The sequence below is a fragment of the Lepisma saccharinum genome, chromosome 9 (genome assembly GCF_977018435.1).
Source record: "Lepisma saccharinum chromosome 9, izLepSacc3.1, whole genome shotgun sequence".
NCBI classification, from domain to species: Eukaryota; Metazoa; Arthropoda; class Insecta; order Zygentoma; family Lepismatidae; genus Lepisma; species Lepisma saccharinum.
The window spans coordinates 86,359,106-86,386,256 of record NC_139237.1 but is presented as its reverse complement, the minus strand read 5'-3'; the positions used below and the strand labels follow the sequence as shown (position 1 = coordinate 86,386,256).

The window sequence follows — 27,151 nt, the reverse complement described above, 5'->3', positions numbered from 1 at the left end:
ATATTCCAGTGTGATATTAAATTAGTTTCTTAATTGCGACAATATAAATTAGGCACAATGCAGTCGGATAAATATAGTGAGAATCACTGGTATTGGCAACACTGCAGCTATGCAACTGAGTATAGAGGAGAGATTAAAGAGGGGTCCAGAGAGGGAGGCAAGAAGCCTGACTTTGACGCACACTGGGGTAACAGACCCTATGATACTACAATCCATATGAATCACACGCACAGCTAATCATATTAATTAATATCGATTCCATTACAGAAAACAACCTGTTATTCCGAGCAGAGCAAACAGCGCGCTGCGAACAGAGCTCATGAGTAAACACGATCGCTGTTTGTTTCTTTCCGCTTCAACGTCACGGCGATGCGGACCAACGGGAGGAAACTTGAAGGATGCAAATGCGATTATCTCTAATGCTATTGGTGGACGAGCGCGGACCTCGGTGTAAACAGCGGATCAGAACGTGGAGGCAATTTCACCTCTTCTAAATTGTGACCGGATGCAGTCCGCCCTGCATAATTTCGAGCTCCTAAACTTAATTGGCTAAATCATCGAATTTGCATCGATATTAATTTGCATGCATCAACATGCATAACAGTTATGGCCACTGAGACGGAATACTGTTAATCGAAGTCACCTTCGGCCCAAGTTGAAGTTTGAGTGAAGCTTGACAGCAGTGCATCTTTAGTTTAAGGCGAAGTTGTTCGGAAAGCGGGAATATGCACTTATTATATCAGAAATGGTTAGGATGTTAACTTGGTGAATGAAGACCAAATAAATTGGGCAAACATGGAACGAAAAGGGCATTACAGTAAAGAGACGGCAAGGAAAACATTGTATCTCCAGAAAATGGAGATAATTCGATTAAATGTTTGTTCAAGCTTGCAACGATTTTTCCTAAAGCTTATGTTATACTTACGAAGCACCACTTGGTCATGGTTTTCTCGAGAATCAGTGTGCATAATATCTTTAAATTTTACCTGATCATTTAGAAAGAACATTTTTCACAATCCATTAATTCAAATTTTGAATTATCGTAGTACTTTTTCGGATATTTATCAATTAATTTTAGCCTTGAAATTTCCAACTTTTCATTCTTTTCTGTATCTGGCAACCTTGCACCAGCTGGCCAACTCATCCCGGAACCTTCCTTTGTCTCGACTAATGGTCTTATTGTCTAAAGTGGAATTACTACACCATGGGAGAGAGTCTTGAGAGATAATCAGATGAGTATGGTGTGTTTTTGAACTAACACAGACAATAAGATAATCGCTTAGTATTGGAAGTCACTGTGAAGAAAATATAAATATATGTGGGTGAATAGGCAAAGTAAATTGTTACAATTGAGTTGATTCTACGCTTATTTCTGCGTGTGCTCATGTACACGCCTACTTACAATAATTTTTTTTAATTTTAGACACAGCATGGTGGGTAAGAAGCAGAAATATATCTCAATTGGTGATTCACATGAGTGTCTCCAGTCTTTTCTAAAACAGAAACCACTCAGAATGATGTTAGATTCTTCTTTTTCATTGTGGAAAACAATTTTTCTTCATTCCTTACGGAAGGAATTACAAGGGAACGTCTGTTTTACTGTGGAATTACACCCAAGTCCTTTTGTTATCTTGGAAACAGCCGAGCGTCGCATGAAAGGCAATAAAAAAGCCGGATTAATGGATTTCCACAGCAAAGATATTCGTCTTCATCTGTTTCTGAGATGCGGTACTTTTGTAGCTCGGAGCAAGGAAGATTACGGCTCTCCTAACTCGGTGATGCTGGTAAAAAGAACGAGCACAAAATAATGGGATTCGTTTGCGGGGAAGTCTTCCGCGGAAATTTCATTTGATAAAATCGTCGTCGTGCTTTTGTTTCTGGAGTTTTGAGAAGTACTTCTTACTTTTGTACGCGGACAGATGGTTCTTTGTGAGCCAAAGAAAACTAATTTCCCATCTGGACATTATTTTCGCAACCACAACTAACGAGAGATCTTCGAATCACGTGGCATAATGTGCATGTGTCACATGAGTATGTACACTAGAGTATGAGTTTATCACTTACAAAAGGCTCAACTACTAGTGTGAATTCTCATTAACATACGCAGTAACTATCATATTTTTTATTAATTATTTTAGAATTCAATAACTATGTGCTAATGCATTTAAAAATAGATAGATTGAGCTTCTAATGTTTCAAATTTTTCTGCAACTTCATTAAATCCATGTTGCTGCCATCTTTGAACAAAACACTGAAGTTTGCGATCTCAATGCATATAAATGTTGGATTCTTTCATTTGCTTTTAAATAATTTATGCTATATAGTGATAGAACTAGAAGAGAACGACTGTAGCTTGGAAACACTTTTCTATGTCAATTTGATGCTATCATAGGCTAATCGCGACTACAACTGCAGTTTACAGTAGGATTCGGATACTCTTTACCAAACCCTTCGTGCAATCAATCAATCAATCATCCCCAAATTAGCCAAAAGTGGCGCAAAAGCGAAGTTAATAAAAGCAAATCAATCAATCAATATATGTCCAATCCTCATTAGCAAGTTGTTCTTGAAAGTGAATTTGGAAAGAAATATTTGAGAGTAACGAATGATAAGTTCATGTCTTTTATGAAACACAAACCCCTATTAATTAAGCAAAACGAGAGCTTCGTTCCTTCAGACAGCCTTTTCTTTCGCTTCGCTTTTCCAGGTGTGGTAATGTTGATGATGTGAGAGGGAAAGGTGGAGATAGTATCCCGTGATACCATACTCCCCGCCGGTTGGTGTGTATCACAATCTATTTGTTCAGTTTGCAACTCGTTTCGTTCAAGAGTGACATTCATGCATTGGTAACACTGGCTGCTTAGAGATTTATCCACATAGTTGGCAACACTAAGTGAATATCTCATGCATTTGGCAACACTGTCATTAAGGTTCTTGCTAACAATGCTAAACCAAAAGCGAATGGGTAAACTTTTGTTGCGGAAACTTAAAGGAATTGTAAGTTCGGATATTTCCTGCTCTCCCAAACTGGAAAAGTATCTGGTAGGACCGCCCCGGCCCTTCCTCCACCCCGCCCTTCCTCTGGTGCTGGTCTTTTCGCAGCATCCCTTTCTCGTACAATCGTTTTCTTCACCAATTGAAGTAATTAGAAACTTTTGTAAAAGCAGACAAGAGTATAATCTTTTTTGGGTCAAACGCGGTGGGGAGGATTCGATTTTCAAAAGGAACAGAAGGTTAAGGGAACAAGGAAGAAAAATATTAGGGGGGGTAAGGATGATGAAATAATGTAGAGAAAGAGCGAGATGAGAAAAAAGAACTGATGAGAGTTTCTGCCAAGATTTTTTTCCCTTTGTCCTTCGCGATCTCAAAGTGGCAGTTTCTTCTCTCTCTCTCCGAGGAAGTAGAAAGCGAGAGAGAGTAGGTGAAAGTTTTCTCTGCTACCAGAGGCTTCATTATCTCCGTCTCTCTCTACCTTCTTCCGTCTGGGGGCTAAAATCAAATCGCAGTTAAGGCACTTTACGAGAACGCTGACGGAAGAGGGCAGCTTCGGTCGGAGGAGCTAAGTTAATGAAACGATAATTACAACAGAATGATCACAAGGAAAGTTATTAGAACGTTAAACTAGTTTTCTTGCCAGCCATCTTCTCCCAGGTTCGCCCTTCTTACGCTGTCTCCTTCGTTACACGGTAGTCTGCCATGTTTGCACTGTGCTGTTTCGGAATCCTACCGCACGGTGTCGCCCTCGGCGGAGTCACTTTCTATCTAGCGGATTGATGCATCTGTACAATCTGTGGAATTTGCTCAATTGTTGTTTATCATATTTCTTGATTGCAAAGCGATGTTTTTGGTTATAAAAATCAACCCCGGCTTACATGCAAGCAGTGATGTGCGTATACGCGTAAACAACGATAGTCTACATTCGACATGTAGACTATTTTATTATACACGTAGATTACGTAATCTATGTAAACAACATGGCAAAAGGTAATAACTTAGCAAAGGGAGCCGTGGAATTAAAAGAAAATTATACTGCGTATCAGTTGCTGATGTGTGAGGAGAACTTTTCACACTCTTTCTTTCAAATTCGAATTTTTTCTCATCTAGGAAGAAACCTAATATAAGAAATATTGTAGTGTTTTATGGGAAAAAGACCACTCTTCCTTCACGACTGCCATCTGTTGTTGTTTTTTTAATACTATTTATCTTCCAGAGTTGAAGATAGAAGAGAAGAGAAACTTTGTTGTAAATAGGGTTCTTTTCATTTCGTTAGGAACCAATATAGTTGAAAATGTTACTTTCTTTTCATGAAAGTCTTGAAAATTAATTTTAATGCACTTTAGATTGTCTACGTAGTCTATGTAAACTACAACCCAATGTAAACTACAACCCAATGTAATCTACGCGTAGATTACGTGTAGACAACGAATGTAGACGTAAACTTATAGTCTACGGCACATCACTGCATGCAAGTTAAGTTTGTTGTGTGCAATTACGTACAGGGAGATTATAAAGTATTACCGAGCAATTCTTCTTATTTTTTCTGACCCTATCAACTGTTAGTCGATTTTAGTCATCTTTTCGAGTTTTTTGCAAAATATATTTAGTTCACTATGCACTTATTTTTCAGAGGAATGAAAAAAAACACACACACATATATATATATATATAATGTACTGTTTGTTAGATCGTCAAATTACATCTTCTTGCATATCCATAAAGAAGCCATATAGTGGGAGGAATGGGATCCGTGAGCAGTGCAATTAGAGATGTAGGGAATGGAACTCCATGGCGACGCAAACCATTATATAATTTATCTCGTTCTCTGTCGAAATTAGGACATTGTAAAAAGAGATGTGTGGCATCTTGATTAACTTCTCCACATGTGGAGGTTTGTTTTGTTGTAATATGTAATCGTGCTAAATGATCATTAGTGCGAACATGACCTGTACGTAGACGTATTATAAAAATAATAACTGATCTTGGAAGATTATATTACCAAGCAAATTCATCACCAAATATTTTCTCTTCGATTTAACCAATGAGAGCTAAACACCAAACAAGCAGCTGACAACCCCTGCGCCAGAGGACGTAAGAGGCCATTGCTTAAAAGAACATCGGATGCAAGAGAAAAATTAACGAAAGTAGCCATGGACAAATTGCCGAGCAGTACTTGTGCACCCTTCTGTACTGGCATCAAAGTTAATGTATCATTGTAAAGTGAAGCGACGAAACGACAATGTTGCAATATGTACATATTAAGCATCAGAACAAGAACAATCTCGGGTGAAGGCAACGTATTGAAATTGATGTGAGGGAACATATATGTGGGTCCATTCACTTGTTCTGGCGAATTAGAAGAGTGACGTCATCCTTAGTACGTTACGACTCATTTTGAAAATTGAAGTTTACCAAGTTAAATTAGCGGCCTTTCCTGTGACATAATTAATATTATTCGAAGAATATAAAACTTGAACACGCAGCGTCGTTCCACAATTCAAAATGCTTCATCACCAAAGGGACTGGCCGGCCTCCGTGGCGTTGTGGTTAGCACATCGCGCTACGATGCCAGGATTCCCGGTTCGAATCCTGGCCTGAGCATAGGGTGTTTCTTGTGTGTCCCTTCATCATACACTCACTCATTCTCATCTTCAAGATTAGCGAAAAGTCGAAGAAATGCGAAGTTAAATAAAACAAATCAATCAGTCTACTAGCCAAATATATGAAACAAATTCTCTCTTGGAGAATATTGAAACCAACGAGTTTATTTCTCATTTGGGCAGGAATTAATTAGGAAACTAGTAAAGTTGAACTTGATGACGAAAACGTGACAGCTCAAAATGTTTCACATTCTAGAAATTTCATTACTTCTCCTCATATTATTGTTCATTTGATTTAAACCGTAAAACAAATCGCGACCTTAAAGTAAAAAGATTCTATCTGCACTTTTGTGCGAAAATGAGTTTGTGACCTTAAGCAGACCATTGGTTTGCATTCTTTGTACTGCGTAAAGTATATTAGTTTCGAAGAAATCAACGGGGTAAAACGGTACTATCTGCAAATGACGTTTTAAGTTGGGGTAAAAAAGTTCTATCTGCTTTGTTTCCATCTTTGTGACTACCAGACAAATGGCACAACGTTCATCTCCTATGTATCCATCTAGAACCTCCAACGTAGAGAGGAAGACGTCAAGTAAAGAAAAAGTGTCAGATCTCACTTATATGATGAAGTGGTGCCGGCTGTGGGTGGACCAACGTTACTTTGCTACGGTGCTGAAGAGAACCATATAACATACATTTTTTCCCATTTGTTTACAATCTTGTTGTCAATAAGCGATATCTACTTTCAATGAGCACAAATACTTTTCATTTTCTTATTAGAAGGATATGCATATGTTAAAATGAACGTTTTGTGTTTCCACTGGGATTATATACTGCAACACTATCTACAGCATGGTTACTTCATTTCAACTGACTCACATGTCAATACTTTCTATTAAACATTATTTCAAAATCCAATCTTCACACACTTACGTAATTGGTTTATAGTATTGGATGAAACAATTTGCATTATTTTGTACTCTGGAGCACCTTTTACGTCTGATTTACTTTAACATGTACATAGTTCATACAGAATAAAGAAAAACTAGAATATAACTAATTTCTCACCTTTCTTTTTTTTGTAAAAAGTTTGAATATTTAAGGGATAACCTTTTTACTCTCATCTGAAACGTTACTTTTGGTGCAAAAAGGTTCTAACTGCAAATTCGTCGTTTCAATACCTGAACATTAGTAATACTTTTTCATTAATTTTCCTGTATATATTAGAGAGGGAGGGATCTACAAATGTCAGAGACACAACGTGTTGGAATAATTAAGTTTTCCCTGTGCACGTAGCTCTCCTGAGAATATTACGACTTGGCAGATATAACCTTTTTACTTTAAGGACGCGAGATAACTGCAAGCGCCAACCTCCCTTGGCGAGTGGTTAGCACAGCGCGCAACGACCTCAGGTGTCCCTAGTTCGAATCACGACCTAGGCATGCATGGGTGTTCTTTGTGAGTGTCATTTCATCACATCATGAAACCACAGTCGCGATTAGCCACTGGCAAAAAAGCGACGTTAAATGAAAATTAAATCGAATCAAATCAAAGTGCAAAATACTAGGGCTAGCTTGAGATCGTGATAGAACCTGTGCATAATCAAATTATCGAGTGATATTACAAAAGGAATGCGAATATTGATATGTTTTTAATGGAACGTCCATATAAGTTGATTTCTTACCTCGCCTTGAACAGTCGCTGACGGATTTGATAAGCTAGTTATTCAGAGAACTCAAATCGAATGGGACCGTCGAAATATTGAACGTTAAATTACCGTATTCGTTCCTATGGAAACCTTTCACAATTCACGGATGATCGATTGTCGATCCCTCGAGACTCGAATGGCAAACGGAACGATATTCTTTTGCATCCGAATCGAGCCTGTTTCCGCACTCGATCATTTGCAAGGATTTTCTCCCTCTTCCCACTTTTCCGTAGACTAATTTTCCAAATCGCCTTGTTTATGTGCAACCCGCGAAACTGCTCCGCCTTGCGGGTCTGCCTATCTCCGCGGGGCCGTTCGGATTGACATTCAATTTATTTGAGCGCGAAATACCTCGAAGAACGAGTTATTACCGTGATTGACTGAGTAAAACGGGTCCTTTCCCCTCCCCCCCTCCCAGCCAGTGTTGCAAATGCCACCATTAAAATGCCATCGAGAGTTTCGGTTCTGCTGAGGAAGTACGGACGTAACTCAGGTGGAATGTGGTCTAATCTTAACGTAGTCACTTGTCAGTGTTGCCAACCGATAAAATGGGAAAAGGTCTATAATTTTCTCGGTAGTTCTTCGTGTTTCGTTTTGTAAATTATCTTGATAATCTGAATTCAATTCTTCAACGTTCTACCAAACCTATTCACAATCTTCCCTAGTTTTCTATTTAGCTTGAAGTCATGACTTATTGTATTCATTGATAAGAATTGTTAACGTTACACAACCTCAGAGAGCGTCAAAAAGACATGTGGAAAAATATAAAACTGCGAATCTGTAAAACTATCATATCTTCAACTCTAGTACATGTTATAGAAGCTCTGCGCCGTAAACTTAAAGCAGGATAACAGTAATGCAGACGATGTAACTTGGAAGCTTCGAGTCGTATGCCCACTTTAGGCGCAGAATGGCTAATCGGGATTGGATCAAGAGTTTAAAGTGGGATCTGAAGCACTACGCTTGATAGCAAGGCGATGAAGTTAGCACTCTACCATCTAGTGGGTTCGGAAGTGCAGTAAGGAAAAGGAGACAGAGAACTGCTTCACGTGGAATCAGTTGAGAAGATGACTGAGAGAAGAATTCGGTTTGGATATGTAAGCAGAATCAAAGAAAACCAAGGCGAAGGTTATATGCATACACACACACACACACACACACACACACACACACACACACAAGAGAAGGGGAGACACCTGGAGTTGAATAACTGAATATGTTTCAGAATATGGCTACAATTCCGTTGTGCCCTTTTTACGTAGCCAAATGGTGCAATACACTTTGGCCAGCGTTTGTACAGATCGTGCAAACATTGTTGATAGTCAATGACAGTAAGTGTTCGCAAAATACGCGTAACATTTAATTTAATGTCCGCAACGTCGTCAAATCTTCGGCCTTTCATGGCGATCTTAAGCTGAAAAAGGAAAAAAATCAGCAGGCTATAAGTCCGGAGAATATGGAGGGTGATTGATCACTGTCACTGAATGCTTAGCAAGGTATTGAAGTACAGACAATGCGGTATGAGGCCGAGCATTATCGTGTAACAGAAACTATTGGCCAGAATCACAGAGGGCCTTCCTAACCCGCTTCACACTGTTTCTGAGTAGACCAAGCACTTCCTTGTAATACCACTGATTGATTGTTTAGTTTTCAGGGACAAATTCATGGTGGATCAGTCTTTGGGAATGAAAGAAATGCGATCAGCAGCACCTTTGTCTTCGATTTCGACATCCATGCTTTTTTCTTTACGGGCGAGAACTGTCCTTTCCACTGCGCACTCTGTCTTTTTGATAGTGCTGCATCAATATACACTGCCCTTATCATCTGTAACGTTTGTTGTTCCATCTTGGTGCGCGTATTAAGTACGCCGCCTGCACACGACCTGCATCTGACGCTTGCATGCCTGTAACAGGTTGAAACATGCACTGACGAGAAGTTTAGATATATCTCTTTGCAGTGTTGCCAGAATACGGTACCTTTTTATTTGGTTCGGTTCATTTTTTTTTTTTTTACAGTTCGGTTTCTTTATGGGCGGACCTTGTAATTTAGTTCATGTGTTAAGCATGGTTACAGCACACCTATCCCTATCAAATAGCGACTCTTGCATGTGCCTGTACATGAAACTCGCCCCCTGAAACCAGGTGATATATAGTTTCCTCATCCATGTCACCAAACGCTTATACTCTTCCAGTACATAGACTCCGGCCTCTTTCACATGACGTCACGTTCCGAGGCGAGAACAATAATTTCCACAGCCAGCATCAAAAGGATTTATGCGCTCGCCGTCAAGAAGTCCAACGCTATTAACATAGCTTTCGAAGGTAGCACTAAGGTGGCCCATTTATCAAGGCAGGAGTTGCACGGCAATTAGTTCCGGTAATCACCACCGCGGCGCCACCAGCAGGAAGGCTCTGCTGCCTCCAGCGCTCAGGAACCATCCATAAATTTATAATTGGGTAATTAATCCGAGCGTTCGTTAAGCCTGTCGGTACGAAGGCAACAGGGCGGTGTAATGTTCTATTTTTTCCAGTCCTGAAAGGCCGTGTTTCGCTCGCCCGCACTTCCGTGTCTTTGTTTTGTGACCCTCCCGCCAGGACGGAGCGCTGGACTCTTTTCTGTCCCTTCCGAATGTTCTCTCGGCTGTATCTTGACTGTACTGCAAGCGGAGGATGAAGAACTAGCTCTGCTGTAACTTGGATATATTTGCAGTCACCGCCAAACAAGCCATAAACCACAAGAAAAAAGTAATTTGTTCGCCGATCTCTGTGACAGAGTGGTTAGCATTACGTGCTACGACGCCAGAGGTTCCCGTTTCGTATCCCGCCCCGGGCATGGCGTTCCTAATGAGCATTACTTTCATAACTTCGTGACGTTTCTTTTGGTGAGCTACAGAACTACTACGTCACGGTAGTTGCCCAATCAACGAGTGCGGCAGAGTTATGGTACTATCCTTTATGTTATTGCTACCCTGACGTGTAGTTAGAAAAAATATATTTTTGCCGTTGTGCAGCGGGTTCCATGAGCACCGTACAAATTGTACATGACTACTTTCATTAATATCTCTCTTACACCCTAAGTGTTTTAAGTGATGGATTTTTTTAAGTATGCTGGTGCACAACTTGTCAATAACTTGTTTTGAATTTTCTTTTAATGCTTGAAGCTCTTATTGGGTCAAATGAAGTGCACGAACATGGTGATGGACTGTTTGCACGGTAATACTCATGGATCTCACGATACAAGGTTCATTAAGGCCATATCAGTTTAAGTATTCACCGCAAGCTAATATCACTATACTTACGCAATCATAATACAATAAGCCGGCCTCCGTGGCGGAGTGGTTAGCACATCGCGCTACGACGTCAGGGGTCCCGGGTTCGAATCCTGGCCTTCGCATGTATGTTTGTGAGTGTCCATTCATCAATTTCATCATATCATCACTCATCCCAATCTTCGCAAATTAGATAAAAATTGACACAAGAAGCGAAGTAAAATAAAGCAAATTGATCAATCAATCAATACAATTAGCTGCTACGGGCCTCACCGATGGCGCAGTGGTAGCGTCGTAGCCTTGTAATCAATGGGGTCCCGGGTTCGATCCCCGGTCGGCTCAAATCCGGGAACTTTTCTAACGTTGTAAGCGGCCCCGGCGCCCACCCAGCATCGAATGACATGAGTACCTGGAGGAAACCCTGAGGGGTAAAGGCGGTCAGGGGCGTGATGCTGATCACACCACCCCCACTCACGACCGGATCAAGAAAGTGTGGGGCGTTTCCCCCAAACCCCCTATACGCCTTCATGGCGTGGTGCTAAGCACAGCGGAGCGCTTTACCTTTTTACATTTAGAACGGCACACAAAGCAAAATATTGCTGGTACTGTTCTTGCATTAAAGTAGTATTTGTCGATTTTTTTTAATAAAATAAAATGTAAACAACCTAACTCAAAACGATTTGTCATAATTACACGAACTCATTAGAGTTGGCGAGTTGTATCTGTGCGGGTTAGATTGGCTACTCCGTGTGCAAAGAGAAAGAGAGATTTCACTACTTGCCACCTACTTCTGCTCTTGCAAAGCAGATGGAGAATGACGCTCAGTGGCTGAGGCAGCTCATAGCTCCCCCCCTTTGCTACTACGTAGCCGCGTTTGGTCACATGTCACCCGCAAAGATTCAACTCGCCAACTATAGTTCTCAAAACAAACCACAGAAATATCAAACTGGACAATAAGCTTGTCTACTGACCCATTACAATTCTGAGATTTTTTCCCAAAAGAAGTGAAGGAAGTTGCAGCTCGCTGTAACACGAATTGAATGATTTCACAAACTTTTGTGTTCTTTGTCTCCTTCAGCAATTTAATTTTACTAAGTACTACAAAGAGATTTTAATCTCTTGCACTTTTGCTGAATAATGTTAAAGAATTTTGGTCAAGTTTTGAATTAGAACATCTATGCCATCTATTTATAATTTTTTAATGCGTTAATTTATAATCGTATTTAATATAAAATATATTTGTAATAAATATATTTGTACAAGTAACGATTCATTGAACTGTCCCTGTATACTCATAGTTTATAAGTGTCGAAAATTACACATATAAGTAATACGTTACTCACAGAAACTTTATTCATTGATTGATTGATAGATTTAGTTTATTTTTAACTTTGCCTTTCGAACCCAGGACACTTGGCGTCGCAGCGCGATGAGCTGACCACTCGGCCACAGGGTCCGGCCCTCTTTAAAATAAGACCCTTTGGAATTTTATGAAACTTTATATATATATATTAATTGATGTATAATTCATTTGGATATGTCAAATATATGTGGTGTTAAGACAGTACCATTAGGGCGTTTCAATTCGAACACTCTGCCGGGGGTGCCGGGTTCGAATCCCGCTCGGGCTTGTTGTTTATGAATGTCCGTTCATCAATTTCATCATTTCATTACTCATCTCCATCTTCGCAAATTATCCAAGAGGCACAAAACGCCAAGTACAATAAAATCAATCAATCAATTCGGACACTCTGTATTTAACGAGTATATTGCCATAACTCGGTATGCGTGTTCGGTAATCAGTTTCCACGAAAAGGAAAATTGAAGTGCAGTGGCGGCGATTGGTTGCCACGTTGGGGAAGGGGGGTCAAGGAGAGTATACTTTCTTTGGTAGACAAGGCTTAGCATTAATAGTACGCTCCCATAATAGCCGCCACTGTTGAAGTATGGCCCAAAAGTTACCTTTCGAGGCGGGCGGACGGTGGGGCAGGGGGTAGAGAGATGGATTGATTGATTTGGTTTATTTTACTTCGCTCTTTTTCCACTTTTGGCTAATCGGGAAGATGAGTGATGATGAGATGAAATTGATGAAGTGACGCTCGCAGAGAACACCCATGATCAGACCGGGATTCGAATCCTGACGTCGGCGGCCTCCCCAATGGCACAGTTGTAGCGTCGTGGCCTTGTAATCAAGGGGTCCTGGGTTCGATACCCGGTGGAGGCACGTAGTGCTTCGGATCCCACTTTAAACTGTAGGTCCAGTCCCGATTAGCCCTACCGTGCATAAAATGGACTTAAAGAAATCAACGCAATCAATGAATCAAAACATCCTGGCATCGTAGTGCGTTGTGCTAACCACTCCGTCACGGGGGTCGACAGGGGAGACCCGGAAAAACAGCCTTGAGATTGAGAAGATGAACATGGAGAACTAAGGAGAGCAAATCTTTAGAGCACTTTTACCTTAAAGATTGCAACACTGATTCCGAGCTCATATTGAGTGACGTCCCAGAGAATCTACTCCCTGACCATTGTGCTAGATGGAAACGTTACCCACGCCATCACAGGCATTACCTCATTTGCTCCTGCGGTTGCCTCACGTCAAGAACATTTCTCCAACTTTTCGGCGGAAACGACTCGGGACGTTCCCTCTTTCCCTCACCTAAAACCTTCCTCATCAATCGAAGACCAGAGGTGACACTTTTTGTAATTAACTTTTGCGATTTGCAGTTAGTACAAGAGTTTCAACGACTTTTTTTCCGAGGCAGTAATTTCACGACATTATTTTGAGTAGGAAATTAATCGCTAAAATTCCCCCCAGGCTTGATATTGTAATGAAGGCGCATATAGGAAAGAAGGCTCCACACATTTTAGATATCGACATGAAATAGGGAAAAACTCTATATGCTGACCAAGGCAGAAATTTATTTTATTATAAAACATAAACTAAACGTAACGTTTCATCCTTCTATGAAGGTCTTCTTCAGACTCTGCACCAAGTATAAATGACCTTGAAGACCTTGCTAGAAGTTTGAAACGTTACGTTTAGTTTATGTTTTATAATAAAATAAATTTCTGCCTTGGTCAGCATATTTAGTTTTTCATATCATGGAAACAAGGCTTAATGGTGTTATAATAGGAAATAGAGCTGGACAAATGGGGAGGGACTTGTTAATATGACGTCATTTATGCAGTACATGGCCGTATTAAACTTTTATAACCCTTTTGGCTAGTCGGGACGATGAAGATGAATGAGTGCAGTGGCAATTCTGTCGCCTTACAATCAAGTGGTCTCGGGTTCGATCCCCGATGGAGGAACGTAGTGGTTTGGATCCCACTTTAAACAGTACGTCTAGCCCCGATTGGTCTATCTGTGCATAAAGTTGACTTAAAACAAACTTTGCACTTTTCCAGTTTGGGTTTCGAGCCTGGTACGTTCGTTGGCGAATACTTGAGTCGACCACTCGACGTACATGGCAACTTAGATGACCATACATATATACATATGGTATGACTGTTAATGACGTAAATGAATTCGGGAATTTGATTACAGGATGTTCACATTTAATACAAGAAATGTTTATTTTTTCGGCACAGCATGTTCTCTGAAATACACACAATCTAATGTATTTATCATGATATCCATGTTTACCATGTGATAGGATACCATTTCTCATATAAGTGCAAGAACTGTTAAAATGAAGCGATAACACACGCAGTGACGCGCCAGCCTGAAATAAGTGGGGGAGCTACAGATTTCGGAGTCAAATTCTCGGGGGGCTAAGTAATACCGTCTAAAAGGTATTTACTTAATACTTGACTGGGTTATAATTTCACCAATGTTATATTACAGTCAGAACCAAGTGATAAATCACTGAGATGTTGCATTTTGTTCCATCACATACAAAAGTATTTTAGGGACGTTTTTTTGTGTAAAATAAAAAGCAATAATTACAAGCCTAATCCATTTTTGAGTGGAATAATATCACAGACTTACTATGAACAGAACAAAATACATCATAAAACCTACACTCATATCAACTCGTTGGATATAAATATACACGTAACACTATTTCTATGTAGAGAGTTTGAGAACTTTTTGCTAAAATGAGAAAATGAACCATAGCAAGAAAAAAGTATTATAAGATACGTCTGTTTTTATGAGCAGCTACAGCTTTGTTTACATCCAAAGAATTTGCAAGCTCTCGAAGGACAGGAGAAGGAGAACCACTCCTTACCAATTCGATTACGAGGTAACACTTAATTTGCCCCAAGCAGCTGTTGATGGCAATATGCACATTTAGAATTAGAAATTAAAAAATAGAATTAGTAATTATTTATTCATGAGCAGTTGCTTATAAAGTTCCTAAAAGGCAATTTTGAATGTTTCAATCATTTTTAAGCTACTGTTGAAGGTTTTTAATTTTGAGTTCCTTCTGCCTTATAGTTCTAAACTGTCCATATCACAACAGTGGTGAGTGGCAAAAGATTGTAGCTTTTCCTGCTTCAGAAATGCGGCACAAACTTAATAAAGTAGGCACCAAGTAAGCAATACCACCCTTGGATAGAAAGTGTGTTAATGATACCATTTTCTCTGCCAACATGAAGTATCTTTCGTTTTCTTGTTCCACAACAGGAATTCAGAACTTTGGTCTAAAAATGAGGACGATGCAAGAAATTCCGTCCACTTGCGAGGTGCCAATCTCAAGGAACCAACTTATTTTCAGTACAAATTCACCTCCACTAGGACAGATATATTGAGTATTGACATACAAGTAACGAATGTAGTTGCATCTCTTGCACTGGGCATTTTGATTTGTGGAAATAACTGCAGAAGAATATAATTTTACTTCAAAATATATTATGCGTAAACCTGATCAGGATAGGAAGAACGATGAATGGTTTTAGATGTGCTTCAAAGCTTGATTCTCTTGCACTGAATCAAATTTGACCACTATGACGGTTCTGCAGAAATTATTTTCTGACCTGGCAAGTTATAAATAATTAACTAGGCCTGCGAGCAATAAAATTACCAAAGCGTGCTGATTTTCGGACCGTCATGCAATGATTAGTTGATGGATTTGTATTGAGGTGCACTATATGCACAGAGGCTAATCGGGACGTGAGCTATAGCTTCTAGTGGAATCCGAACCACTTAATGAAATCTTACCTCCACCGGATATCGAACCATGGACCGACCCTCTGATATAAAGGCAGCAGTGTTATCGCTAGACTAGCTGTGCTGGGAGTCCAATTTTAATTTTTCAAATTCTTAACATTCGCGAATTAGGTAGTTCGTATACTTTTTGATTCTTTAACATTGTATTTCTCCCCTTCCAATATTTGCAGCGATAAGGATAGATATCTAGGTACAACGATGAAACCAACGAGAGAAGATCGCTAACACTCATGTAATTGTCTGTACTCGAATTATGAACTAACAAACAGAAAAGAAACAGATTTTGAACGCCGTCCTACTTATAAAAAATAATTTGTCACGCCTGTGAGACCTATTCCGAAATATAGGGAAACGATTGTACCCATTTAGTTGTATATGTCAACAATTAAAGAACAATCTCACAGCTACTGAATACGTCCACCTACCAGACAGGCAACATATTTCGTAGTAAGTTTGGCGACTAATGATTGGCCAATTACTTAATATCAAATGATCAGTAGCAACTGATATTTAGGCCTATCTGCAACTGCCCTACCCCCCTTTATTTTAGAACACTTTGTAAAAAAGTAACCTTACGATCCAACTGAACTAGAAAATGTACTTGAATATTTTACTTGCTCCAATGGAAGTTTTATATTGGAAAATGTAAACTTCTAATTTTTAAATTTACATATGTTAAAATGCGTCTATCGTACTACAAAAATCTAGGGGGCTACAGGAGGGCTGAGATCTATTTTGGTGGGGCTCCAGCCCCCCATAACCCCTCTGTAGCGCCGTCCCTGCACACATATCTAGCTAGCAGCTTCTACAATAAGGTAGTGGTATTAGTTGTATTTTTTATGTATAGATGGCAGTCATTTCTACACTTGAAACTTCTCTTCAGAAAAACAACTTGTAAGAAAAAGCGGCATTGCTGAGTACTCTGTTATTTCAGTGAAATTTGATGTTTTTCATTCCAGCGTTATATTCATCTATATACATACCAAAATATAGAAATTTTGATCTGATTACTGCACTCTATCTTGAGAATGTCTAGAGCAAGCGAACTAAAGTATTGCCTATTTTTGTGGGAGCAGGAAAAGGTTTATGATCTCAGTAGGATTCGAGAGGGCTCGACCACAGATTACTACTTGCAGATGTTTAAGTCCAGTGCTAAGAACGGTTGACAAAAAAAAATTGGCTGCCGCACTGGAGGATTGTTTCCTCGCAGCTACGGATGGCAGCACCATTGCAGACAAACGATGAGCGATGTGCGCACAGCTGGTGCCGGTTAACAAAACACTATCGCATTGCGAGACCTTTCCCCCCACCCCTAGCTGCGTTTAGGTATTTTACGCGTATAATAAATGCTTTTTGTTAATCATAAAAATAACGATATTTTGTTTAAATAAAGAACAGTGCATGCTATGCATTGCGATAGTAGTTCTTTTAAGCATAAAACGTTTTTATAATAGAATAAAAGTGCAAACAAATGCTTTGAAAATATTCCAGAATCCAAAGTTCCTGACATTTTTTCATAACTTTTGAGCGAAAGTACGTTTTTTAAACTGCACTGTTTTTTGTGGATTGCACAGCAAAGGGCTTTCTTAACATGCATGATTGTACAATTTCTCTGTCGAGGAGATAAATTCCGTACGCTTAGAATGGAGTAAAAATCACGTAAGTATACGATACGTGTATAATTAGGAGTTTAAGTCACTGTAATCGATATTTTTAAATATATTTTCCGCGATGTTTAGTACTTTGACTATGCAACAATTATATTGCAATCATTAGGAAATATCTTGTTTTGTTTCTCCTACGTCGATTTTAAACCATGATAATAACAACAATAATTTTATGTTATTGTCAATAAGCTAGTACAGCAGTAGACGACGTCGTGAAACAAAATACATGTGAATACATAGTGAAATAATATGTAACAGGAATAAAAACATTGAAAAAAAACTTTACCTTCAAAATACAACCAAAATGTCATAAAAATAACATTCCAGACATTCCTATTTCGAAAAAAAATACCAGTTAGGAAATGATAAACTTCAAATGAGGAGAGAAATATTGATTTTCCTTCGCACTCCAAGGCTGTTATTTTACTTTGCTGATACAGGACTTGTAAACGAGTACATTAAAGGGACACCTACGTAATGGTTCAAAATTAATGCTACATTACAACCAGAAAAAAAAGAAAAATCTGCAAGTACTTTCATTCCCAGTGTATGTTTGTGAATGTCCATTCATCAATTTCATCACTCATCCCATCTTAGCAAATTAGCCAAGAGGCACAAAACGCGAAGTAAAATAAACTGAATCAATCAATCATAAAACATATTTAGAAATTGTGAGATGCTTAAAACCAGGACTTCATAACAAAAATACCATGCTTTGTGTGATTGGTTCCAATTAACTCATGACTTTTGCAGGAGGATGCAGAATAAATTGTGGAAGTAAGTTGATTTTCAGTCAGATTAACAAATTCGTGTGTTTTAAAGATGCAAAACTTATTAATTTGTACAGAATTATGTCATACAAATAGGTTGTCCAAGTTGCTTTTTATTCACAAAGAAAATGTATGCAGGTGCAGTAATGAAGGAACGAAAATTGTGGAAGTATTACCGTAATCGATCTTAACCAACATATTACGTAAAACGTATAAACAGTAACATGTAACAACGTAGAAACTTTAATTATAATACTAAAAGCGTCAAACCTGGCACACACTTGACTATACTCATGTAAGGATACAAGCAAGATATGAAAAATTGTTCTGCCCCAAAAAAAAACGCGCTAATATACATGTACAGAGTTCATGTATGTACAAAACATATATATTATGATGATTTTGGAATTATGCTACACGAATGAAACATGGACCAATATTTTATGAAACATAACAGTGTATGAGCAAATCAATGCTGATAAAGCTACAATTGAAATTATTTAGTATTCACGTGTAAGTGTGTTCAAATTTAAATACGGGCCATATCATAGAATTAATGCTTCTTACCTTAAACCTGATGAATATAAACAAAGTTAGAATTAGAAACCGAAGTTAGAATAGAATTAGATAGAAACCTCCTTGAACTTGCAATCGTACGTAAACAAACATTCAAATTCGGCGACAGGCTACTGTGTCCAAAATACAAGCACAATATTGTTTACGTGAAAAATAAAATGCATATTTAAGTTTCAGACTTCGACATTATTTAAAATTAAATTTTCTTCACACAAACTGGAAATGTATGTTAAAAAAAATAGTCTAACACAATATTATGATTAATGATACAAATTAGGACTCGGAGCATAAGGCGGAAAGATGGAGACCAGATGAAGCAACAGACTACTAACTACGGTCAACGAATCTCCCATAAGAGTGAAACAGGCGTGGGCTCGACTAAAGCTGTCAGCCGTTTGCAGCAGCGCACACTGCTTTGCTTCACCCACTCGCTTTCTCCCTCTCTCTACCGCTATGCGCGTCCTTTCTCCACGGATTCCAGATTCAACTCAAATGCCCAACAAAGTATATATATCATGACTAGAGCCAGGAAGTTTGGCAAAATGCCTCTTTTTATCTACTGCATATATTGATAAAATTTTTCCGGATATACGTTTCTCATGTTGTTTTGAATGTTTTAGAAGCCTTTTCATTTTGCCTATTTTGCCTATTTGGGACCCCACTGCCTATTTTTAATTATAATACCTTTTTTTGCCTTTTTCAATTAAATTTGACCATTTTCTTTAAAAAAAAATGTGTGTATAAATTATTTTTCTCCCAAAAAACGTTGTTGGCATTTATTTTTCTTTCGTTTATTATGTGAATAATTTTCGCCTTATTTAAGTAATATTGAACTCATGCATGTTTCAACATTGCTGAAGGAGAAAAGTGTGAGAAAAATGTATTTCATGCTCAGTTAGGATATTGCCTTTCGGTTAACATTTCTTTGTGTATGATTGACTGCTGAAGTGGACAGGTTGATTTCGAACATAAGAAGATATTTCTGAAATCTCCCTCTCGAACCCGAAATAAGGAAGTTGCATCTGAGCTTAGTTTACCTCCGCAACCAGTCTTGACCAGATGGGGAACCTGGATATCAGCAGCTATATATTATGCTAACAACCTTGAAAAAATCAGTGAGGTGATAGATGCTCTTCCAGAAAATGAAGCGGCTTCAGTTCGTGAAGTGAAAAAACTCCTGTGCTATTCAAGTTTATTTTTGCACATTATTGTGCATTGCCAGAGACAATTACAAAGCTAGAAAAATGAGGTGAGACTCTTGTAGCATCCATGAAATTCTTCGAGGAATCTATGCAGCAGATGATGGAAGTGCCAGGAGAAAAGGGGTCAGCTGTTGCGGAAAAGTGCAAACGAGTAGTGAGTGCAAATGAGGACTTGAAACAATTGAAAACAATTCGTGATATTCTAAAAGGTGAAAATGCTGTTACCGAAATGCGTCCAGCTACATTAGCTTGTTTTATGTATGCTCCAATAACTTCTGTCGAAGTAGAAATATCATTTTCTATTATGAAAAACATTCTCTCTGGCAGACTACTATCAATGAATGTTGAGTAATTAAAAAAACACCTTGTAGTTATGTGCAATCAAGACGGAGAAAATTGAAATGCTCTTCCCAATGTAGATTTTAACATGTTGCCAGAAATTATAGATAAAAGTAAGCGACTTCCAAATGTGCCTTTTTTCGGTTTATTTTGCCTTTTTTTCATTTTTAGTGCCTATTTTCCACATTATAAATGCCTTTTTGCCTGCCTATTTTAACGAAAATAAATGCCTGAACTTCCGGGCTCTAATCATGACGCAAGGTTTACGCTATACAACGAACCACAATATAGGCCCTTCTAAGTGCCATCAATATGTGCAAACTTCAAGCGACAGACGCAGAAGTTTCGTCACTGAGACTGCCACCAGCAGCATCAACTCGCATCGAAATCAACGAAACGGAACGTCGCTCAGCACAAGCCAAATAAACTTGTCTGCCTCTCTGATGTACAACATACATGAAGTGATCCCTATGTATATCTGGGGTAGCAGAACAGGATTAAAGTAATCCCCTTGATCTCATTTTCACTCATGGTCTTGGCCAGTGCCTCGGCTTAGTTGAGGAACGTTCTACGATAAATACTTCACATGTATCATGTGTGGTGAATAGAATAAAAAACTATTCCACATATCACATGACGCATGCAACAGAAATGTACGAAGTACTGAATTATCTCTAGCTAAGTGAAAAGCGGTTTAGTTCCTACATCTGACGAAAGATGGCGAAAGGAACTCAAGTAACCCCAAAACTCCCAGACGGTAAAATTATTGGAGGTGGTTCCATTGTACCTCAGCTGCAAGATATAGTGCTTGCCGCAGACCGCTCTCGACATCGCATCTGAAGGGGAAAAGGGGGAAGTTCCCCCACTGCACTCGTAGAGTTGATATGAATGGTTCCCATGAGTTGAGTTGGAAACTCACTGTGTCTGTCCTCTGGATTTTCCGCCTCGCTTTCACAAAAGGAGCCGGGTTATCAGTAGCTTATCCTCCTTCCTGAGGTTTTAGATGGAAGTTACCGTCCTTGTTAAATTAGCACTGGAAAAGTAGCGTCAATTTTGTGGATAAGTGGCCCCTGAAACAGCCCTATTTGATCATGTTAGGTCTGGTAGAATCAATTAGGCCTCTATGTGCCTTCTCCGTAAATGTGATAATGAGAGAAACATTCTTTTAGAGATTAATCCGTGTTTCTTATCTTGACAATTGTCATGCTAATGTTTTCTACATGCTCGCTTCAGCACGAAGGTTTCGTCTTAGCTGATGTGCACGGATTCGTATCTGCTGACGGAATGACTCTCAGACATCAAGGTAGCTGCTATTTATAGTCACACTGCTGCCATCTCTTGTTCATTTTACAATGTACAAAGAGTTGCTATATAACAATCACCACTTCTCTTTTTCAGTACAGCTGCATTAATAGTATTTTTGATGGCAGATGTGCAAGACAATTACTTTGTTTCTGTACAAGTCTCCGCCATTAGTATATAATTGTTAATTATCATATCTGTAACCTACAACTATTTTCCTATCACACTTCCTAATCTTTCGGCTGTTAATCATTATTAGAGTTAGTTTTAAAGATCAAGTACATAGGGAACTACTGGACGGATTTTGATTAAATTCAGGCCAAAATGCAGGACACGATTTGTTCATTATGACAGTTGGACTATGGAATTTTCGCCATTAAGTGACGCAATAGACACTCGTTGAAGAAAATAACTGGTGGATAACGTCCTACAAATGCTCATGTATTCAGTTGGTTATTTTCTGTTCTCTACTGGCCTCAACGAGTGTGGGCGCGCTAATAGGACGCCCACTGGTGCAGAGGCGAAACGAAATTCTTCTCTTTGGGGGAAATGCACATTTATTGTCAGCAAACATAGAAGGGTTGTTCTTTGCTTTCTGGAAGTGTAAGGTTTGCTGATATTAGTTTTTATACTAAGAAAGAGGAGAGCTAGATGAAAAGAGCGTATAGATGAAAATAACTCAGATAAGAAAAGATGGTACAGTCAACGGCAAATATAATAGTAGGCAAATTGTCCATCGTGATTTTCATTGTTTTATTAGTCTATATTATGTGTAGTTTTTAAAAATGCAATTCCGTTGATGCGAAGCAGACGTTGTCCTCTGCTTGTTGACCTTTTTTTTCAATTCATTATCATCACATAAATGAATGCAAATAGTGATGAACAATTCGCCTACTATTTCTTTTGCGGTTGGGTGTACGTATTACATTTTTCCAGATCTTATAAGCAACGGAAGGAAGTTCAAATACTTTCAACATCCTAAGAATTATTAACACTTCTCGCACTGATAAGTCCTGAAATAGAGCGGAACAACATAGACCAATTAGGTTATTTTGCGACGCTATTCTGCCACTTTTGTTTTGTCGCGACTATGAGGTTGGGTGATGATATGATGCCATGGAGGTCGGCAAACGCAAAGCGAAATCGCCTCCAGAAGACCCGTAAGTTCTCCACCAATTCCTCCCAGCGTTTCAGCCTCAGTGGGTGAGCTTGCTCTTGATGACATGCATTTTTCTCAAATGACACTTATGGTTTGGGTAAGGTAGCGCAATGGCCTGTGTACCCGTTTAATCTGTAGGTCCAGTCAGGCTATTTGAACTTAAAAGTGGACTTAAAACAAACTTTGCAATTGTTATGCACATTGTGTCTCGAGAATCTGTGGAGCAAGGTCGCACATAACGGTAAAGCAAAGCAGTGTGCGCTGCTGCAAACGGCTGGTAGCTGCAGCCGCGTTATTCCTTCTCACGTGTTCATTGGTGGAGCCCTTTCGAGGGCTGCGCAGAGACTTGTTTTTGTTCCTTGCTCCAGAGTTTCCAGAGACACAGTGTAACTGAATTGTATTTATTGCTATCTTGTAACGTGGATTTCTAGTTTCTAAGTATGCGTGTTGGTGTCATTGCAGGTTACGGAAGCATAGCTCCCCGAACGGCACTTGGGAAGATCGTCACCATGATATACGCAATCCTTGGGATCCCTCTGATGCTGCTGTACCTGTCTAGCGTGGGGAGCCTCCTCTCTCGCTGCACCAGATTCGTCTTCTCCAAACCGTGTGACTGCGAGAACGACGAGAAAGAGAAGGAGAAGAGACACCAAGAGCCATTCTACCTCCGGTCGACCTCCTCAACGTTCTCCACCCAGAACAACCTCCACTCCCCCGTGAGGGACGGTGACGTCAGGGAAAAGCTTCGGATGACCCCGGACGAGGAGATCAAGATGGAGCCGCCGTCCACTGGTGAGAGCTCGCTCGGCGACGGCCACAGGTCGACGCATCATCATCATCACGACAGGTCGGCGTCGAATCTAGTTGTGCCATTATCCATCTGCATAGCGGTCATGGTCTGCTATATCGCAGCCGGCGCCGCCGTGCTCGCGAAATGGGAGCAGTGGAATTTTTTGGACGGTTCGTACTTCTGCTTCATGAGTCTTAGCACGATAGGGTTCGGGGATCTGGTTCCCGGAGGCAACAGGACTGTCCTGACGCCGACTCTTCTTCCCTCGGGAAAGACACTCAAACCGACTTACCACAGCGGCTCAAACAGCACGGTCTGGTTCTGCTCCCTCTACATCCTAACGGGCATGGCGCTCACGGCGATGTGTTTCAATATACTACACGACGAGATAGTCCACAAGTTGAAGTACTACGACACCGGAAGCGCGGGTTCGATGTCCAGCGGCGACAGGAAGGGTAGCTTCAGCCGGGACAGGCGGGATGCAGAGGATCCGTACTCCTGACAGCTACAGCTACGTCCGGGCAACGTCTACCAGAGGAACGTTACTGAGGAAACGTTATGCAGCAGCACAACGTTCGCTCAGGAGAACGAGCTGAACATCAAGAAAGACAACAGCCACGAGAAGCTTGAAGGAACCGCCGAAAGCGAAGCGGAGGAGAATACAGAAATGTGATTCATGAGGACAATTGACAGAACGACCTCTCCAGTTGAAGTTCACGCTCAGAGTTATTCGACACTCAGACTTCCTTCTTTCGCGAAAACTCCTTTGATGTGTCGTCCGCACAAAGTCCTCAATGTCTTGCGGAACAATGGTAAGGTTCTCGAGAGTCTGTACCTAAGATACCCCTCATCCTTTCATTCCTCGCTAATCCACAGCCTGTTCGTGTCAAAGTAGTTAGCGATGGTGAAGTACGGGGTTCTTAAAAGTTTGAGAGAGGGAGGAGTGGTTCATTGTTCGTCCGAGCGTGCCAAACAGAAGAACCGCAGAGGCAATCAAGAAAGACAAAGGACCTCTTGTGCATGAATGTGGAGAGATGAATGATGCTAATCCACAGCTGAGTCATTTTTGTCCTGATATAACAATCTTCCTTGCTCAAGATCATATTTTTAGTTCTTTTTTCACATTTTCAGAAACGAGTGAAGTATCTAGCTTCTAAGAATGTTCAGTCAGCAGTCTTAAGAACAGTTCTGTGCCAATTCATCAGTCGATAAACGAAATATTTTGTCATCGATTCACCTTGAAGTAGTTTAGATAATCCAGAAAGAATCTTTGCGTCCTAATCATCTAAACTACTTTGTCCTCAATGGTACACCTGAGGTGCTTTTCTCAATAATATCTAAACCATAGCACAATTTCTAACTTGAACATCTTGTAAGAATCAGTTCACAGCAAATGACTGTTACGATATCGTTAGTCCATTGGTACACTATGACAACTCGACCCAGCACATGCAGGAATACAACATTCGTCTTCAATAAGTTTCATGCAGGGGGGTCAAGTCCAACTAAAGCTTTTCTAAACGGGAAATTGAATGATAATCACATTTCATCACGTAAAAGATTATAGGAGGGCCATGTGATAATAATTCATTTGTACGGAGTAATAATAAGTTATAAAAATTAACGGTATCCTTAACATAACACAGTTCTAATCAAAAACACTTAAATTCAAGATTTAATAGATGCTTTAATGCGTTCATGACATTGATTTAACGTTCTTTTATGGCTTGGATTTGCTTTCAGCTTTGGCTAAATGCAACAAAATCTACAATCATAAAATCATTTTGAATTCATAGCATGTACATCTTAATTGAAGTATTACCATGAACTTTTTAAACATAAACTCACATAAGCAAAGTGCATTATTAACAAGATTCAGATATACTCTCTTATGAGACAATTAACACAATATATTTCTAATAATTATTTTATTCTTTGTGAAGTAGTATGTGCAGCAAAATGAAATTAGTTTTTCAATACTTATTTTTGTGGATATACTTCTTCAACACTAATATCTAATGATTGAAGTAGATAGGAACATAAAGGAGAACCTGTTACCTGAAATCAAATCACATTTGCAGAAATTTCGATGCATAAAAATGTCAATTATACACAACATTAATGGGTTTATCGATATAAATTGAATAACGTTATCGGTTTTGGATTGAGTTATATTAAATTAACATTACATACGATATCAATCAGATTCGTAGTACTAAAGGGGAAACGTTCTGGGACAATAACAGATTAATTTGTGAAGATTAATGATTGATGTTTATTCAAGCAACATTATTAATATTTTGTACACATAGTTTTAAAGTATGTATTAAGTTCCTCTCTTTGTAGTCTTACTTATTAAAATATTAACGGTATTAACTGTTGTAAACTATTTATAACTTAAATTTTCGTTCCGTATATGTTAGGACCTCAGTTATGAAATGAACAGAATGGGTCATTCACATAAATAATGAAAATGAAAACAATTAGTTGTTCTATTGGGACTTAATGCTTTACCATTGTGCTCCATAGCAATGCAAATTATTTTTCTTATTCCATTACTAAAGAGACCAAAGATTTTGTAAAAATGTGCCCCATAAGAGAGCAGAGTAATGGTAACAACGAATGAATTTCTACAAGTATTTAGAATTATACTATATTTATATAATTATTCCAACACAATGTACTTTTCATTAATTCTGTTTATCTGCACTGCTTGTTAATTATAAGACGATTATGTTAATTTTTCATATTAAACCGTATTAAAACGATGCTTATGGTTTAATCTGCACAAAGTTCAACAGAGTATTTGTTTAAATACCTCATTTTGAGCTTTTATTACTTGTGTACTGTAATTGTGGAGAAAATCAACACATGTAAGAGTGTGCTTAAACATGGTATAATAGTGTCACTAAGTGCATCATGTGTGAAGGAAATGTGTCAGGTTTTACTCCCGTGTGCTCTATCTCCTAACTGTTGAGGTAACGTTCGTACTCCTAGGGAAATATACATTTCTCGTGTAGGAACGTAGTTGCTAATATCATACGTACACATAAAAGGTACTGGTCTAACGTGTTAAAAATGGGACTGAGCATCATAATGATTGACATGATAAAACTGAACTGCATCGATGAGTGAGGTTAATACAAAAATCTTCTCGGATTCAGCTATCGGTTCAGATGAACTCTGATAATAGGAACTATGAGAATAAAGTTCACTACTTCGTGAGTTCAAACGATTGTTCCTGCTCATATGTGAAACAAAGTGAAAAGAAAAACAATGTTTTTCTTAAACAGAAGTAATCACTTATTAGACTGAATAATTACTTAGTGAGGCAGCAAACTGTGTAAACATTTCTTACTGATTTGTTCGATATTATATATACATACAATATAAGAACGAAGATGTGCGTAAAGATTTTGTAGGGTGATTGAATTGTGGAGTACAACTGATTTAAGGTTAAATGTGTTTATAAAATTTTGAATATGTGAGTAGTGTGAGGTTGTGTCGAATAACATGAAAGGTCCTAATAAAGTCTCAAGTTGTATATTAAAGTTTAAAATGGGTTCTTTATTTGCTTCTAATTTTCTCTTTCAGGAC

The 27,151-nt window shown here is 39.0% G+C and overlaps 1 protein-coding gene across 2 annotated transcripts in view; it reads left to right on the top strand.

Annotated features, from left to right (window-relative positions):
• The window catches only part of LOC145992220 (potassium channel subfamily K member 18-like), a 435,658-nt gene extending 408,620 nt beyond the window's left edge, over nucleotides 1-27,038 (top strand). For both annotated transcript variants that reach the window (XM_083128547.1, XM_083128548.1), the window contains exon 3: nucleotides 23,227-27,038. In XM_083128547.1, coding sequence (XP_082984673.1) covers nucleotides 23,227-24,056 — 830 coding nt within the window. In that variant the 3' untranslated portion in view covers nucleotides 24,057-27,038. The remainder of the gene's footprint in view (nucleotides 1-23,226) is intronic.
• The last annotated feature ends 113 nt before the right edge of the window (nucleotides 27,039-27,151 follow it).